The following is a 19,445-nucleotide window of genomic DNA, read 5'->3' as shown; positions in this document are numbered from 1 at the left end:
GAATACCATATTTGTGTAGATTGGACGTTTTTATCACTTTTTATTAATTTTTTTATATACATAATGTAACAAAAAATCGGTGATCATGGCATTTTTTCCCCTCTTTTCGTTTAGGCTGTTCACCCTACGGGATGGCGATTGTTATATTTTAATAGATTGGACAATTACACATGCTACGGTATATTATATGTTTATTTATTCAATTATTTTGATATGTTTTATTTATATTATGGGATAGGGGGTGATTTTAACTTTTGTTGGGGCAGGGGCTTTGGAATGTTGTAGAAAACATTTTAACTTTTTTTTTTACACTTTTTAAGTCCCCCGTTGGGGGAGTTTTACATGCAATCATTAGATTGCAAACACTCTACAATGCTATGCCACAGGCATAGCATTGATCAGTGTAATAGGCGCTCTGCTCATTGAGCCTGCCTGTGGCTTCCTTGTATCCCTTTTCTCAAAGATAGAAATATCACCTGGGAGGGGGAAAGAATTGTACACGGCAGCCCAAAGTGTGCACAGAGGGGAGAGCATACATGGAGGGCAGCTCACACAGGCTATAGGTAGCTAGGAAAGCGCTGGCAAGGCAGTGCAGGGAAGAGTCACATTGGCTGAGTATAAACACAGCACAAATCTAGGCTCCTGAACACACAGACCTCACATTCAGCAGACATTACATATTGGGCAAATGCACACGTGAAAAGTTTGAACCTTCCAGTAGGCATCTTTCTGTGATTAGTAAATATAAAAATGAATCAGGTAATAAAGATTGCAGACTCAAACTCAAATTGCCTACAACCTTTGAACCCATTAGGTTATACATCAATAATGTTGTTTTCCTAAAATGTTTCTGTCATGATACTGCTGAAACTGGGAGCACCCCTAACATTTGTCTATGACCAAGAGCTGAAATGCGTCAGAGACATGGGGAACTACTAATTGGTTCTTAATATGATGTTAAAAACTGGATTTTGGAATCAAACAACTAAAATCTAACTTTCATATTGTAGGGTTGTAATGTCTAAAGTTTTTATGTCCCATGCTGGCACCAACAGCACTGGCATCTAAGGGTCCTTTTACACAGATTTCGTGGCGGTGTGGGCTGCAAACGAGCGCCGATCAGTGAGATAGCAGATAGGCTGCATGAACGATCCCTGAATCACTCATACAGCCCTGGAAACTGACAGCACAGATATTTATATAGAATATGTATCCTATATACATATCTGCACTGTCAGTTTTTCTTTATCTTTCTCGGTCGCACAAACCCCTGTTTACACAGGACGAGGTGTGGCCAATAAAGACAGATTTTTGAGTAGGCAGAAAAGATGCGATCAGCCAATAATCGCCCACTCTTTGGCTGATCGCTGGTCCTTTCTCACCTATTTTGCTCTGCTCCAGGCCTGTGAGAAAATCCCTGTCAGTATGGTATTGTTACATATTAAGAATTACTTAGTTCCTGCAGAACCTGATAGTTATTGCCGCAGACCAGCTGATTTGTGTATAGTAAAAATAAAAGACCAAGACGAATGAAAATTGCTGTAATAGTATCCATGACACATATCACACTCTGCTAATAATCCACCATGTCAACATTCAATGATCCATGATGGCTGCGCGCCAGTAAGCTGCAGATCTAGCCGCTCTGGATGATCACAATTTCATTTGTCCGCAGGATGTACTTTTCCAATGCAAATTCCGAACGCCGTCATAATAACAATTTTATTTCATTCTCTAAAATGTCACAGATCTTATGATTTTCTTGATATCAAAATAAGGAGAAAACACTCACATAGAACAATATTGTGCCTCCCTATAAATGGCTGCAAAGACTAAAAAGCCACATGTCCATCAAGATCAACCTTCTGTGCATGTTAATATCTTTATCCTGGTGCAGCTAAGCTGCTATAATGATTGGAACAAAATCATGCAAAAAAATTTTTTTTTCTAATTTCCTTAGATAATAATCTCAATGATGCAAAGGATGTAACTGGGCGGAATCTTACAGGAAAGTAGTGCTCACCACTGGTAGGACTGGTTAGTGCAAGTCACAATGACCATTGGGATAAGTGCTATATAGGTATGGTAAATATTATAGTAAAAGATGATCACAGAATGATCACATTCTGATACCTAAATGCAACAGTTATTAATACAGAGAACAGTTTCTATCTATAATCTATCTAATCTAATCTATAATCTAATAGCTATACATGTGATATGCCTCTTGTACTAGGGTGAATACACACATGGCACTTTAAAAAAAAAAAAAAAACTCCATGGATGACCTATGTTTTTTTTTCTTTTTCTCTTTTAACTCTTGCAGTCAATAGGTAAAACAAAAACATTGTAGGTATGGAGTTTTATATTTGTGTCACTTTTTTCTCCCTCGTGTGGCGCTATTTTGGTAAGTGCTCGTTTTTCCAAATCACAGCATGTTCTACCTTTTGGTGTTTTTCACCTAGTTTTTAGCATATTTAGTCCTTCATAAGTTTAAAAAAAACTGTTAAAATCCATAGTAAATGTGTGTTTGCATTTTTCTCACATTCATAAAAATCTTTGAATCACATGATCAAAGATCACGTGACTTGTAATGTGATAAACACAATTAAAAAAAAAAAAAAAGCCACCAAAAGTGCATTTACTAATATGTACTATTTTGGGAAAAACACATAACCATCTGCATCATGGAGGACAAATAAAGTGTATTTTTTGTGGTGTTTTTCAGGACAAAGGCTATATGTGTGATGGGAGCCACATGTTCCTGTGCCCCCAGCATCTGCTGATATGCCTAGCTACAGACAACGGATCCTACTGTACTCTATGTATCTGTAGATTCTGCATATTTTTAAAGATCTGTATTTGAGCAATTTACGCCAAATTATTTGCATATTTATAAGAAACCTTGAGTAGTGCTACCTGTTATAGACACTGAGCTCTATGATGTTAGGCCAATTACAGCTGATTTATGAGGCCAGGGCTGTGCTAATTTAGCTGTTGCTGGAAGCACAAATAATACTAATACATACAATACTAATACAAATAATAATATAAATACAAAATAAAATTTATTTAAAAAAAAATCATTTTGTTGGGATTATGCAGATTGCTATCTGATTATTGAAGATTATTTCTCAGATGGTCCCTCGATCCCTGTCTCCCTTGTCTTTTCTTAAACAATTACACAGTCGCTGTGTATACCTGTACATGTATAGCTTTTTTAAAAATAAAAACTGTGAATAAAAAAATAGATTATATTTTAAATCAGCTCATCAATTCATATATATATATATATATATATATATATATATATATATATATATATATATATCTGTTACATCCCAGTGACATCTCTTCTCTATCCCTCAGTCCTAATAACACTGCTCACATTACCGCTCTTATCCCACTGACTCTGGAATCCCACAAATTCCCTCACAGCCGCTCACACATGACTCTTCCAGCGTGGATTGTTTCAATTAGAGGTGATGCTTTGTTGTAGTTATTCAGACTGGAGCTGGCATAATGCAGACAGGAAAATCAAGTGGATTGTCCTTCTTTTGTCATGGGTAACCCCTATGCTCCTTGATAAATGATCCCCACGCTTGAGCTTCCCAGTCCTCCACCTGCTGAGCTGACCTCTCAGGCTGCAGCTCTATTAACCCCCTCACTGCTGGCTCATTTTCAGCAAGGATCTTTTATCATGTCATGGTTTTAGGTTATTCATTTGTGTTCACCTGCTGTGATGCTGAGCAGTGGGGAAACTGTCCTTTCAAGTGGACAATGGGCATACAAATGTTACACAACCTATGCTATTGATAAGACATATATCTCCTATCTATCATATATCTCCTATCTCCTATCTATCCATCTATCTATCTATCTATCTATCTATCTATCTATCTATCTATCTATCTATCTATCTCATATCTATTTATCTATTATCTATCTATTTATCTATTATCTATCTATCTATCTATTTATTTATAATCTATCTATCTATTTATCTATAATCTATCTCATATCTATCTATCTCATATCTATCTATCTATCTATCTATCTAATTTCTATTTATTTATAATCTATCTATTATCTATCTATCTCCTATCTATCTATCTATCTATCTATCTATCTATCTATCTATCTATCTAATATAAATATCCTTATGTTTCAGACTCAGTCCAGAATACCCCACCTATAGGTGGCATTTAGAGCACCACCAATAAACTAACACCTGTTCAAACTAAATGCCTCCCAATGGATCCCAACATCTTTAAAAGTTAGTCACATAGAATAATGCTGAAAAGTGAAGGCTGTCTGATGGGGGGAGGATAGCACAGATCACTGTCTGAGCTCCATATAAAATATTCACTAGCTCCAACTGCAGGACAAACATCTCTCTGTAATCCTTGTTGATGCTCCTGTGCTACACAACATGTCATTCATTGTCCACACACCCAACCTTGTTGTCACTTCAATAAGGATTCCTCTCCTGCCAAGAGACATGAAGGGGATGCTGGCACAATGCAGGGGCAGAGGGCACTTTTACCAGGATCCAGACCCGAAGAGCTTGTGATGTGAGGAGCAGCACAGACAACGTCAATGTAGACATGAAGCTTAAACAAATAACAGGAGTAAAGTCTGCAACTTAATGAGCAGCAGGGGACAGGCAGCAGGGGACAGGCAGCAGCTGGTGCCCCCTCCTCATGTCACACAGCTCATCCCTGGCATCACCAGAGCAGCCCACAGCTCAGGTCACAGGGAGGAGACTTCAATATTAAATAGCAATATAGTGGCTACTAATTGGTATGGAAATACAGGGGAAATTTACATTCACATAGGAAGATGAAGGATGGAAGACAGACAAGAGGATAGATGATTATATATATATATATATATATATATATATATATATATATATATATTACATCTAACACCATCTCTATAATAATAATAATAATAATAATAATAATAATGGAAATTTCTCTTGTCACCCATGTGCCCTTTGCTGCAGGTTAAAGAGATAAGAAGACATTGGGAAAGTTCCTGAATTTAGCCTTATACTGATGGCTGTGGGGGCTGGGGGGGCATCCCCCCATATCAGGTAGGGTCATTATTCGTTAGACTGTAAGCTCAGGGACAGCTTCATGTTACTTTCATGTCAGTGGGTCCTATAAGGGTCCCTATAATGTTAGTGTACAGTAATGCTGTGATGTGTGAGACATATACCCTGGTGACATAGTGTTATACTATTCATTACAGGGCAGAGAATTATGTCCTAATGAAACGAATGGAAACGACTGACTGCTCACTACAGCGATGCCAGGGGGGCAGCCAGCCCCTAGCCCCCCAGGGACGTGTATACAGTCTCTACATCAGCTGGGCTTCACGATTTACAGGCATTAGAGGAAAGGATTTCTCTTCTATAAACTTGCTTTTGTGATAAAATCGGGAATGTAGAATGTTCTGCTGAGGAGACAACCTGACCTAACCCATAAATGCCGGGAATATAGGGATCAGTCCCTTATATGTGGGATGCGCATCACAGGAGAGAAGAGGACTGATTGGATGAATCGGAATAGACGAAGTCAGCTATGTTATATCATAAGAAATAGTGTTATCCGGTGGCTGCAGGCATACATTTATAGTATGGATCCAAGTCTTTAGTTCCTATTAAAATGGATGGAAATAAATGTTATATATATATATATATATATATATATATATATATATATATATATGTATATATAAAATATATAGTAAATAAATGCAATGATGACAGTAATATAGTAATATAAGGTACAGATATACAGATATAATGCAACTTGGCATATTCTTCTTCTCCACCTGTTGACAGCAGATTATACAGTGCTTGGTTATTATCACCAGCTTCTGCATACTGAATCACCGATCCTGATCACCTAGATTTACTAAAGGAATAAAGGGCTGAATATATTAGCCTCTTCTCTCTCTCTCTCTCTCTCTCTCTCTCTTTAACACAATATTTATTGTTACTATTTAACAAATATTTATTGTTTGTAATAATAATAATATTATTGTTGAGGGAACGTTTGTGAACCTGAGCTGTATACAGAACAGGCGGTATCTGATCAGATATCTCTGATGGTAGAACAGGTTGTTAATAGTACACACAGTCTGACACTACACACAGGACACACTTTCTACACTACACACAGTACACACTTTCTACACTACACACAGTACACACTTTCTGACACTACACATAATACATAAACACTTTCTGACACTACTACACACAGTACACACTTTCTGACACTACACATAATACATAAACACTTTCTACACTACACACAGTATACACTTTCTGACACTACTGCACACAGTACACACTTTCTGACACTACTACACACAGTACACACTTTCTGACACTACTACACACAGTACACACTTTCTGACACTACACACAGTACACACTTTCTACACTACACACAGTACACACTTTCTGACACTACACATAGTACATTAACACTTTCTGACACTACACACAGTACACACTTTCTGAAACTACACATAATACATAAACACTTTCTACACTACACACAGTATACAATTTCTGACACTACTACAGACAGTACACACTTTCTGACACTACTACACACAGTACACACTTTCTGACACTACACACAGTACACACTTTCTACACTACACACAGTACACACTTTCTGACACTACACATAGTACATAAACACTTTCTGACACTACTACACACAGTACACACTTTCTGACACTACACATAGTACATAAACACTTTCTACACTACACACAGTACACACTTTCTGACACTACACAGTACACACTTTCTACACTACACACAGTACACACTTTCTGACACTACTACACACAGTACACACTTTCTGACACTACACATAATACATAAACACTTTCTACACTACACACAGTATACACTTTCTGACACTACTGCACACAGTACACACTTTCTGACACTACTGCACACAGTACACACTTTCTGACACTACACACAGTACACACTTTCTGACACTACACACAGTACACACGTTCTACACTACACACAGTACACACTTTCTACACTACACACACTACACACTTTCTGACACTTTTCCCATCAGCTTGCAGGTATCAGTGGGTGCAATGTATGTATATATTCCCTGTATAGATGAGCCTTGCTCTCACCTGTGAGTTCTTCATCAGGTCTGCCCACATGCTGGTGCCATCCCCCCCTCTCATCAGCACGTGGTAGGCGAAGAAGTAGATGCCAGGCAGGGGGCAGGTGAACTTGCCGGTGGAGGGCTCATAGTAGTTCCCCACATTGGTGACAACATCGTCGAAGCGCAGCACCTCGTACCCCTCATGCGGCTTCCTCAGCCCGGCATAGAAGGCGATCTTTGGGCTGTAATACGATGAGACATATCCCCCTGGGCCAGGTCCCGGTGGGCCAGGTGGTCCCGGTCGTCCCGGCTCCCCGGGGGGTCCCTTAGGTCCAGGTGGCCCAATAGGTCCTGGTAATCCTCGCAGTCCTGATTTGCCCTTCTTTGCCCCTTGGTCCAGTTTGCTGCCCTGCAGGTGGGGTGGGGGGGAGATGAGCCCATACTCCTGGCTGGACTCTGCAGAGGATGCCCCATGTGTCTGTGGGGTGTACGGGTCACACACCATCCTGCAGCTGCCCAGCATCTCATAGTGGCTGCTGGTCTTGGAGCTACTGACCAGTAAAGGGATGGCTATGAGAAGGATGAGCACCATGGCCACCCCTATGGCCGCCCCAATCACCCTCTTCCTGCGGCTCAGCCTGGACGCTGCCAGGGCTAGGAAGTCTTCTTCACTTTTGGAAGTAATGGTGGAAACTTCCTAAGGACAAACCCAGAGAGAAAAAAAATCCCCAAATCCTGTGCCAGCTGCACTATGAGGCTCCCTATGGGTTAGAGAGTCCCACCTGTTGTCTCCAGTCTCACTTCTCCTGGAGTTCAGTGGAAGCCCAAACTTTTTCTTTTCTGGTAGCCTCTTCTCCCGCTGTAGCCTAGAACGCAGCTGTCTTGCTCCAGGGCACCTCTATCTTCATGCCAGTTCATATGGGCATGATGTGTGCATCACCTCGTAGCTCCTGTGAAACTCTGCTCAGATGCAAGTGATAAGGGAGGTCTGTGAAGGCAAAGATGTGTTAACTGTCTTTAAGAAAATAAGAGCGACCTCTGGTGCCATGAGGAGGAGGAGGAGAAGATGAGAGCTGAGCTGCCTGCAGGCTCACTGTCTGATCCCATCCCATCCTCTGCAAACCAGCTCTCTCCTCATTTACATGAGAAAAAAGCAGATTGGTATAGACAGGGTACCTTACAGGGCATGGAGGAGGTGGGGCTGGAGCCTCTATATAATGTTACAAGGGAATCCACTACATGTTGACAACCTGCAGATATCATCACCAGTGGCTTCAGACTGCTCAGCCCTGGTATTGTTCTTCTTTTCTTCTTCACCTGGTTATTGAGAAACCTAAGACTGCAAGCAGCAAATCCGCAGCATTGTTTAAGACTGTGTTTTATATGCTGAGCTGGTATCATTCCAGAGCAATTAAGTACTTTCCCTGTGTCTCCCTGTCTCCTTTTCCCAGTAGAGATTGATTAAGAGCTGACAAATCCAGCAGGAATCACCTAGGGGTGCAGCACAAGATCATAAACCCCATCTCATTGCTGCCCAATCAACAATTCATCAATTAAAAAGCCTTCTTGGGACAGATGGGACTTCCAGGGCTGCATACAAAAGGTCATAGGCCCTTCATTCATTGTCCAATAGAAAATGACTGCTAGAGATGGATAGATATAGAAATACATACACATACACTCAATATCCATATACATATTTTAATATACCTAAAATACCTAAATTGTATGTGAATGTTTGCAGTGTTCACACATCATTTGATTATAGATAATTGTTTAAGATACAGTATATGGCTATGTTCACACAACTTAAAAAAAAGAGAAAAGGCTATTAAATTTCGCAATTTAACTGACTGCAATGGCAATGCTTTGAAGTCAATGGAAAGACGGACGTCCAATGCACACAATGTATTGAAAAACGGATTTTAAGGCGGACGGCAAAATAATGAACATGATCATTATTTTTGGACGTCTTTTGCAAACGGCGGACGTTTTTTATTAGTTGTTCACACACCGTTTTTCTTTTGTCACAATCAATAGACTTTTCAATTAAGCCGCATCCAAAGGCCAATTAGTAATCCCAAACTAGCATAATGTACAAACACCAGTCACTGCACTAAGGGGAGGCCAGACAGCTAAATGACGTCCGTTATTTTAGGCTCAAAATGACGGACATAATTGTAAACAGAGCTGAAAAAATGTGTGAACATAGCCTATCAATGCTTTCACATTGAGGACACTAAAGCCTCCATCACATACATCATCTGTAAAAACTTGAAAAAAACAAAAACACAACATTTTTACCAGTCCCTTTAAGCATTTTGTTACCAGCTTTTTGAAAGAGAAAACACACTGGATGCTACACGCCAACCAAAATGTATGTATTTTTTAATAGTTTACTATACACTTGTCTGAAAATTGAGTGAAAAATGCTGAAAAGGAATTTAATTCTTTTTCATAGTATTTTTACAAGCTCTTTGGGGCCATTTTTGACAGAAAAACACCCTGGCCAAGACTTGTCAGAGGGTATCCAATAAATCTAGAAATCTAGAAAGTGAAGGTGAATCTGTCACCTGGTAATTGAGTAGTAAATAGCTTAAATAGGTTATGGGGAATGAATACACTTATTACCTTTCTTTAACTTTCTGTGATTAATATCTGCTAAAAAAAATGCATTTTTATGCTGCAGAGGAGTGCCAAAGAGGCGTGGCCTAGGTAGATCACAGCTCTGGGCCACGCCTCATTGTTATTTTGTTTTCTAGCAGACTGTAGTCAGGGACAGCTAAACATTAGGTAATATGAGTATTCTTTCCCTATGTAACACAGTCAGCACTTTGGTACTTCATTTCTGGTGACAGGTTCACTTTAACCATTTCTGAATTACATAATTTTTAAGTCATATGAGATTGGTTTTGTTTTATGTATAACACAGATGACTTGGCCATGGCTGCTCCTTTTTCTGTAGGACTGTTGTTGGGTGGGTATATTGGTCTAAATACTTGTATACAGTAGGTATGTATTACAGCGATGATTTTCTGCTGTCTATCTCTACTATGAGGGTTGTTTCCTTTGTGCAGATCTGCTGTATGACATTATTACTCCCCCTTCTCTTGTTCCTGCTGTTCAACTTTCTGTCAATAGAGGGCAGGGGTCCATTCCTTACTTTTTCCTGGGGCCCTATAAATTCTAGTTTTACCCTGAACTTCACTTTCATTTGAAAGAAAATCACTTATAAAAAGGTTCAGTTAATAAATATATACTTTGTAGAAAATGGGTCACGGCAAACATTTTAGCTATCTATATGCAAGCCTTATGTGTGGCTATTACAGTGATTGGGTTGTTTCCAGGTCCCCACAATGGCATGAAGACAGGATCTGCAGCATATTTGATGGCTCAGATTTAAAGCTGTAGATTCAAAGCAAATCTGCACATGTGCGTGTGTACGTGTGAACGCACCCTTAGAGGTATTCTGGTATCAGAAAATTATTCTTAAATAAAGCTATCACTCTGATAGATATAACTTTCTAATATAGCTTTGTCACTAATAGTACTAGCTTCAGTATGTTTATCCTTATCAGGATGTTGAAAATGAAAGAACTACAATATGGCACATCATCCTTCCATCCTCAGACACCAAGTCATCTTCTGCTGTCCCAGCAGAGATGGCTAGATCTTGTCTCTAAGCCAGTGCTTCTTAAACTGTGAGGTGGGCCTCACCAGTGAGGCGCCCCCTAGTTGTTGGTGAGGCCCAGCTGAGGAGCCAGTTTTCACAAATGTAACTATAATCTCAACTGTCCTTTTGCTGTTTGCAAAAATCTCCATTTTAGCAACATTATTAATTTATTTTGTACTTACTTTATTAGTATATAGAGCTTGGGAGATGGGTGAAAGGTAGCCCTAGCATTATTTTCAGCTTTTAAATGGACTTTCAACACAGTGAGGCCCAGGCACCCTCTTGGTCAGTCTGGTGAGGCCCAAGCATTGCCTTGGTCTGTTGGGTGAGGCTCCAGTAGAAAAAGTTTGAGAAGCGCTGATCTAAGCTATAGCCCCATGCCATGTATGATGTCATCCCCTCTCACCAGCCCCTACAGCCTACATCACCATCGCCCAGTTGTATGCATATATGAGAATGTGTGTTTACAGCATGCAGCCTTGTACTAAACAATAACATAGAACACTAGTCAGGGAATGATACAGCAACTTTTGCAAACTTGCTGTGTAAAGCAATGTTCTGCAGCAACTCTGGTCTGGAATCTGGCAGGAGTGCTGTGGGAGGGAGGTGAGCAGGGGGGGAGGGCTGTAATAAACAGCTGAGCAATGCATGGGAATTGTAGTACTGAGGAACCACTTAACTGGGAAGTTGTACATCATAAAAACCAAAAGAAAGAATTACGAATGCAAGACCAATGTATATATAAGTACTTATCTTTTATTAGAATATAAAAAAAAATTATTTAAAAAATACATAACAGGGGGGCTGGAGCTAATACAAATCCCCATGAAGGTGGTGGATTAACTAGGTTCTTATATATAAGGTACTATATCACAAAGTAAATAACAGTAAAATGGGAAACCTATTTATACACATATATACTGGGCACTGAGTTGGTACTGCATACAATAAATAAATAAATCTCACAGTGAGTACACAGAAAGAAATACCATCCACAAATAATACATATTACCCATACATGTCCTTAGTATACGAGTCCACCTCACCATACACCCGACGCGCGTTTCGCGTGTTGCTTTATCGAGGGTGATGTCCCAAGTACTGAGCTCAAACCTTATAAACCCCATACAACCAATCAAGCACATGCCCATCATGTGTATCATATAGAGCAATCAGTAATGCCGAAAAACCGGAAGTGATATCCCTCAGTCACGTGACCTTGCTCCGTCACATGATGGACACATGTCCACATATCCAGGTTATTCCTACACATAAATTCATTATGACCCTGCCTAACTTCCCCCTTCACGAATCGCATTAATGTCTAATTCCTCTCATTTTCAAACAACATGTATACCTTAGTTGCTATATCCGTGGACCGCATCGTAGAAGCGGAAATGACGCGCGTCACATGACCGCATCACATGACCTCGTCATTCCCGGAAAAACCCGACGCTGGAACTGCCACTCAAAGAGCGTCATCCGGAGCAAGGTTGTATTTCCGGGAATGACGTGGTCATGTGATGCGGTCATGTGACGCAACTAAGGTATACATGTTGTTTGAAAATGAGAGGAATTAGACATTAATGCGATTCGTGAAGGGGGAAGTTAGGCAGGGTCATAATGAATTTATGTGTAGGAATAACCTGGATATGTGGACATGTGCCCATCATGTGACGGAGCAAGGTCACGTGACTGAGGGATATCACTTCCGTTTTTTCGGCATTACTGATTGCTCTATATGATACACATGATGGGCATGTGCTTGATTGGTTGTATGGGGTTTATAAGGTTTGAGCTCAGTACTTGGGACATCACCCTCGATAAAGCAACACGCGAAACGCGCGTCGGGTGTATGGTGAGGTGGACTCGTATACTAAGGACATGTATGGGTAATATGTATTATTTGTGGATGGTATTTCTTTCTGTGTACTCACTGTGAGATTTATTTATTTATTGTATGCAGTACCAACCCAGTGCCCAGTATATATGTGTATAAATAGGTTTCCCATTTTACTGTTATTTACTTTGTGATATAGTACCTTATATATAAGAACCTAGTTAATCCACCGCCTTCATGGGGATTTGTATTAGCTCCAGCCCCCCTGTTATGTATTTTTGAAATAATTTTTTTTGATATTCTAATAAAAGATAAGTACTTATATATACATTGGTCTTGCATTCGTAATTTTTTCTTTTGGTTTTTATGTTGGACAGTTTTGGGTGCGCATAGACCGCACTATTAGGGCCTTATATAGGATTATGGGAAGTTGTACATGTAGAATGCAGGTGCTGCCGCTACAGACACGGTGCTGAACACATACACATATTGCTCCTCAGCTCAATGGTCTTGCTGTTCCAGCTGATCCTCACCAGTCCGGACACATCTTTGAAAGGCAGCAGAATGAGCGGCGCTGCTGAATGACTGGGGAGCTCATGGGTGCTATATAAGGACAGGGGGAGGAGGACACCCCTAATAACATGATGACTGGTATTTTCTTTCTCTTATTATGTTGCATGGGACTGCAGGAACCCCCTGCTGCAGCTGCCTAATTCTGAGAGGGAGCTGGAGAGCAGAGGAGGGTGGCAATTGGTGGGGTTAAGTAATGGCTGACCACACACCTTGGAGCTGCCTAGGAGGCTACAGAAGAGAAGAGGAATGTAGGGACAAGACAAGAGTGAACTGCACCCTACCCCAGCTCCTGGTAATAGTATGGGTACTGGCTTTGCTATATCAGAGTGATTGAGTGGCCCCCAGTGCACCCCCACAACTGGTGCTGGATTATTCCACTGTATCCCAATGGATCAGAGAAGGTGCCATTGGGTGTCCGCCATCTGCCTATCCCTTGTTTGAGAAAAGGTTGGTGTGTGCAGTAGGGGAGCCACATAAAGGTTAACAGTGCCATATACTTTCTGTAGGCTGGCGCACATGAGATGGCAGAAAGAGAGAGCTCTCTCTGTCATTCTGTGGTTCTGCAGTAGCAGGATCCCGGTTCTAATACACTTACAGGACAGGGCTACTACTGACGTTAATGTAATAAAATTATTTAAAAAATTTGTAAAAACACACACATGCATATTTGGCATTGCCACAATCATAACAACCTGTGAAATATAATAAATGTATCATATTTTGGGGGACTGCAATGTTATTGCAGAATTGCTCCAACACCTTCCCCCCCTCTGAAAAAGACTTTTTCAGAAAAGCCCCTATATAAACTATAGCGCATCCCATGAAAAACAAGCCCTCATATGGTTACGTTAATGGAAAAATATGGCTCTTGAAATGCAGTGACACAAAAATTACTTTTTTTTGTCAAAAAATGGAGAAAAAAACAGTTCAATGAAAAATAAATAAAAAGGACTATACATGTTTAGTATTAATGTGTTCATATTGACCCACAGAATAAAGATAGAATGATGGAAAGAAAAAAGAAAAAAGTTATTACTGATGGAATTTTTTCTTACCCCTTTTCAAAGCTAAAATTAGTTCTGTCCCTAGGGGGTTAAAATAGGAGTTAGGCACCAACAAGATTTACTTAAGACATATATTTAAAAATGTGCAATTAAAAAAGATTCCATTTAATTTTGATGTGACAGTTAAGAGGTTAATCTGGTCCTGGTCCTGCACATACAGCACATGGCCAGAGACAGATAGACTGACCGAGCTTTAGATAGCCATGCCACTAAATCTACATCTTGATGAAAAAGATGTTGAGGGTCAAGTGGTACGAACGGCTCTCAAAATAAATAAAACTTATAACTTTATTCCTTGGTACAGTAAATCCCAGGGAGCCCTGCAGAATAATTAAGAGTTCACACACATTCTATGTGTTGAATGCTGCAGATGCCAAACTAAGAACACCTGACAAGCGGAGAGATGTGTGGAGGATATGAATCCCTTATGTGAAACATTCATACAACCTTCCGTTAAACCTCCTTTAGTCAGAAAAAAGAATAGCTTTCTTTGCAGTCATACATTCAGATCTTCGGGTCAGGGACATTCACAGTTGGGTCATTCATGCTCTTTCTATAGGAACATGTAGCTATCACTATTGGCCCTTCAGCACTTGGACAGCTACCAAGAGGATGGAGGGTCTCTAAGCTGGTTTTCTATGGGCACCAGAATGCTTTACATTAACTTGACAGGTCCCAGCCCTCTTGACCTCTGACTTGCGAGCCCTGATGATCCAATATGCAGGGATAGGACGCCCGATCCGATACAAATATTTACTCCAATATACGTAGTCATCTAGCTATTAATGCGGAGTGTGATACCCGCTGGCTCTAAATTAATTTGCAAGAAGCTGAGGTATTATTTTAAGTAATGACTGGGATTATGCACTTTTGTCAAAGCAATTATACAACGCCAAAGTGGAACGTGATTGATTTAGAAATTACATGGTGATGTCCTATTAGCAGTGTTATGACAACACTGGCGCTCTAGTAAGTACAATGTTGGAGCCTTAGACAGTAGAGGAAGGGGCGCGGGGAGGAGGATGACATCTAGAGTCTACCAACCAGACAGGATCTGATTAAAATATTAAAAAGTGTCTATTCTAGTGTCCAGCTAAATTCTTCAAATTATTCTCTAGAAATCCCAGGTCATGCATCATTTTGGTAAGGGATATAAAATCCATGTAGTATAGAATTTACACACAATATTAAGGATAGTAATGCAGGTATAATACATAGTATAGAATATATAAGAGGGAAGGCAGCAATAGCAATTCCAAGCATGTGCCTGACTTTATGTCTAGGAGTTATTTAAAGGTGTTGTTCAGTTTGGAACACTTTTTCATACATTCTATTAGGTAATGTTGAGTTAATAGATCCTCACCTTTTGGTCATAGGTGAGAGTGGTTATAAAGAGCATCTTTTGCTCTGGAGGACTAGTTCTGACCTGCATTACACAGAGAACCCACTGATTTCAATGGAGACATTGTAATGTTTCAGTCTCCCCTGTGGTGGCGCTGCAGAGAAGCCAAACACTTAGATTACAATTGATTACTAGGTGTCTCAGAAGAGAAATACTTTGTGATCCGCTCACAGTCAATGTATTATTCTTATAAATAGTGTTTTTTTTTGAAGGTGGAGATACCCCATTTAATGAGAACAATCCCATGTTGGTCCACTAAACACATGTTCAAGGCTTAAAACCACCTGTAATACAGTTTCACTATGAAAAACCCTGCTCCCATTGACTTCAATGGGTGGCAGGGAACTTGGTGGTGTGAACATACTCCTAGAGAAGCCAGACCCATAGTAATCAGCTGGGATCATTAAGGTAAGCTGGATCTGGGAAAATATTTCCCCTCCAGTGGGAATTTAGCAGCACATGTCAGTCCTTTAAATAAAAGAAATGACATGCCAAGTTCTGGATCCTTTTTCTGTATTTTCCCCCCAAAGGGAAAGGATAAGCCACAGCCACACTGCTCTGGCCTCAGCTTATCTCTCAGAGAACAAAGGGGTCCGCCATTAAAAAATCATCATGCCATTATCTGTTAGTGGAGAGTTGGAAGTCCCCCATACACTGATGGCAGAAGGTCTGGCCAACTTTTGTGTAAGGATAAGGTGTATGGGCATCCTAAATCATTAATTTGTAGTGGTTTACTTTCTCCTTCTGTTTAATGGACATTCTTGCAAATGGTTATGTGTTTTTTTTTTTTTTTATCATAATAGAATGAGCTTTTAATACTTAAAAAAGTAGTCTAATACTTCTAATACTGTCCTCTGGCACTTTTGTAAGTGTCAATACTATGGTGTATAGTGATACAGAGAAGGGAATGGACAACTATAGGATATAATTGACCAGAAGAAATATCTGAAATTCAGCAATAGACCGAAAGAAATGTAAAAAAATCTGTCTCGTCCAAGTGATTGGATATTTTCAGTGTCAGACAAAGCAAGAATAGTGGCAAAAAAATTCAGGATCAATAGACACCTTTGTGTCTGCCAAAACACTTATGGCTATTGTATTGAAGGATTTCTTTTGTTTAGAGCCTGCAGCACAATCTTATATACCCTAATTCCTTGTGGAAGCAGCGGAATCCCCTCTAAGACGCACAGTCCTCAGTCAGGTTGGCTAACACCCGACACGTAGTCCAGAAAAAGGTTAAGAAGACAGCGTCCTTTTGTAGATTAAAAAGTTTTCTTTATTTTGCCATATGCACACACAGAAAAATAATACGACGTTTCGGCTCCTCTAGTACATCCTGAGCCTTCCTCAAGTATACGCTGTCTTCTTAACCTTTTTCGTCTTCTTAACCTTTTTCTGGTCTATATATATATATATATATATATATATATATATATATATATATATATACATATATATATATATATACATACATATATATATATATATATATATATATATATATATATATTTGATAATAATAATAATTATTATTATATAATTATTATTTGTGTGTTATAAATATTATTATATGTGAACCCTAATATTTTACAACCATGTGTTGTAACCACTTCAGTAAATAAAAAAAACATATTGTGATTAAGAAGATACAATAAAACAGTGAAAGTCCTTACTGAACTATATTTGTGCCTGTACCTATATGTGCGTTATGAAATACTGGGAATACTTTTGCTTGTCACAGACAACAACCTTCCCACTGGGGGGAATTAATGTGTAGACTGTAAATTTCATAAATAACCCTAATAAGTCTTGAATAGTCTTCCATCTGTAAGGACGCGCTCGCTCTCCAGCCCTGTGTTCTGTCTCCGTAGGGCCCATTTATCAAGCTCAGTTAAGGATAACACAAGCGTTTGGCTGTACTGTATATACCATTAACGTCAATGGGAGTTCCAGCCAGAGCGGCCTCGTTATCCCTAACAGGGCTTGATTGATCACCCCCTCTGTTTGCTCTTGTCTTTCTCGCACATCTATATCACTTGCTCTTGCTCTCTTTACATGTATATCTCTCTATTAAAATCAAGTCAAATCAAATCAAGGTTTATTGACATGACAGGACATTTTCCATCTTCGGAAAAGAAGGAAGATGCCGGCCTTGGTAATAAGTCTAGAAATATGGGAAAGAAATCAAAGTGGAATGTGCAAGGTGGAGACAATAAGTCTCAACGGAGATTTGAAGTCCAATGAAGAAGATGCAGTATTTTTATTTAAATGTGAAAGGAAGCCATTTACTTTGATGAATGAAAACAGTGTGCAAAAACTTCTGCAGAACAGTGGCATATTAATACTGGGGACAAAGGTTACACTCATCCCCTATGTCTGGCCCTATGTATAATGCCATGATCTACCAAGATTACTGCATAATGATATAATTACAATAAAATTATCTTATTTTTTTATATTTATATTTTATATGATCCTATTTAGTCATCATAAATGACAGAATGAACACAAAACAGGCTGCAGTGTACTGGGGATGATGACATTACACTGCTATAGATGTCATGTGGAGGGAAAAGGATTGCATGGATATTTTAAGGCCTTGTAAGGTGCTGTTGGAGGAGAAATCCAAGAAACATCAGCAGCACAGCATTGAAAGAGTTACACTAAGCACTGAGCTGCTGCTGAAAAGCTAGGGGGAGGTTTACACTAGTAATGGCTGGTAAGAGGTGAGAAGAAAGCCTTGATTTACCTTTTAGGAACAGTATGGATCATCTTCTGCAGGCAGATTGACTTTACCTGCAGGTACACAGTCTGGGCTGTATCAGACTTTTTCTCCTGAACATAGCACATGCTAAGCTCTGCCCCACTTCTTGCGTTTTGTTTTGTGTTGGTTACTAGACACAGATTTTACCTAACAACAGGCAGTGGACAGTAGATTTCAGAGACGCCAAGATTTGAGTTGTTTTTCTGGGGGTAAAGAGTCATTCTTGGTAAATGAACTGGTTTTACAGATATAGCTGTAATCACATAGGCTATAACATGGAGGGAAGTTGTTTGAAATGGTAGCGACCATATAACTATAGTAATTTTTTAATTTAAAGTGCCAAGATATTATGTGGCACTAAATACCACGTAATATAGAGAGGCTACAAACTTACACAAACTTTAAGGGGTTGGCCACTTTATAGTAAAATAGTTCAGTGTACAGTATTAGTAAGTGTACTCACTGCACGTAATGACAGCAGCTCCCTGTGTACCTCAAAGAACTAAAAGCCAGACTCCCCTCCACTAAGCTGCTCTGTGGTTAGTCTGTCCATAAGATGGCCGACATGGAGGAGCATGTGACCATGACCCGCCCCCAGTGTCCTCCTCTGAGCCTGTATATACCAATGGAGGACATTGGGGGCGGGGGCATGGTCACATGCTTCTCTATGTTGGCCATCTTATTGACAGAAACACCAAAGGACAGCACAGCCTTGAGGAGAGGAGCCTGATTTTAGCTCTATGAGGTACACAGGAAGCTGCTGTCAGTAAGTGCAGTGACTGAGTACACTTACTAATACTGTACACTGAGCAATTTTACTATAAAGTGGCCAACCCCTTTAAAGGGAAACAGTCATCACAAAAATTGTGCCAGAACCTATTACCATAGCATAATATAGCCTGCAGCACTGTTTCCAGACATATAAATATTTTATTTCCGTAGTACAAGTTTGGAAAATTCCTG

General features: G+C 39.7%; 1 protein-coding gene across 1 annotated transcript in view; it reads right to left on the bottom strand.

The window, feature by feature from the left end:
• Window positions 1–7,758, bottom strand: part of C1QL4 (complement C1q like 4) — a 39,649-nt gene extending 31,891 nt beyond the window's left edge. Inside the window, exon 1 of the mRNA XM_069972136.1 lies at window positions 7,192–7,758. Coding sequence (XP_069828237.1) covers window positions 7,192–7,758 — 567 coding nt within the window. The remainder of the gene's footprint in view (window positions 1–7,191) is intronic.
• Between the last annotated feature and the right edge of the window lie 11,687 nt (window positions 7,759–19,445).

The sequence above is a fragment of the Dendropsophus ebraccatus genome, chromosome 5, assembly GCF_027789765.1.
Source record: "Dendropsophus ebraccatus isolate aDenEbr1 chromosome 5, aDenEbr1.pat, whole genome shotgun sequence".
NCBI lineage: Eukaryota > Metazoa > Chordata > Amphibia > Anura > Hylidae > Dendropsophus > Dendropsophus ebraccatus.
The sequence above is the reverse complement of the archived record's forward strand: the minus strand, read 5'-3'. Positions and strand labels throughout refer to the sequence as shown.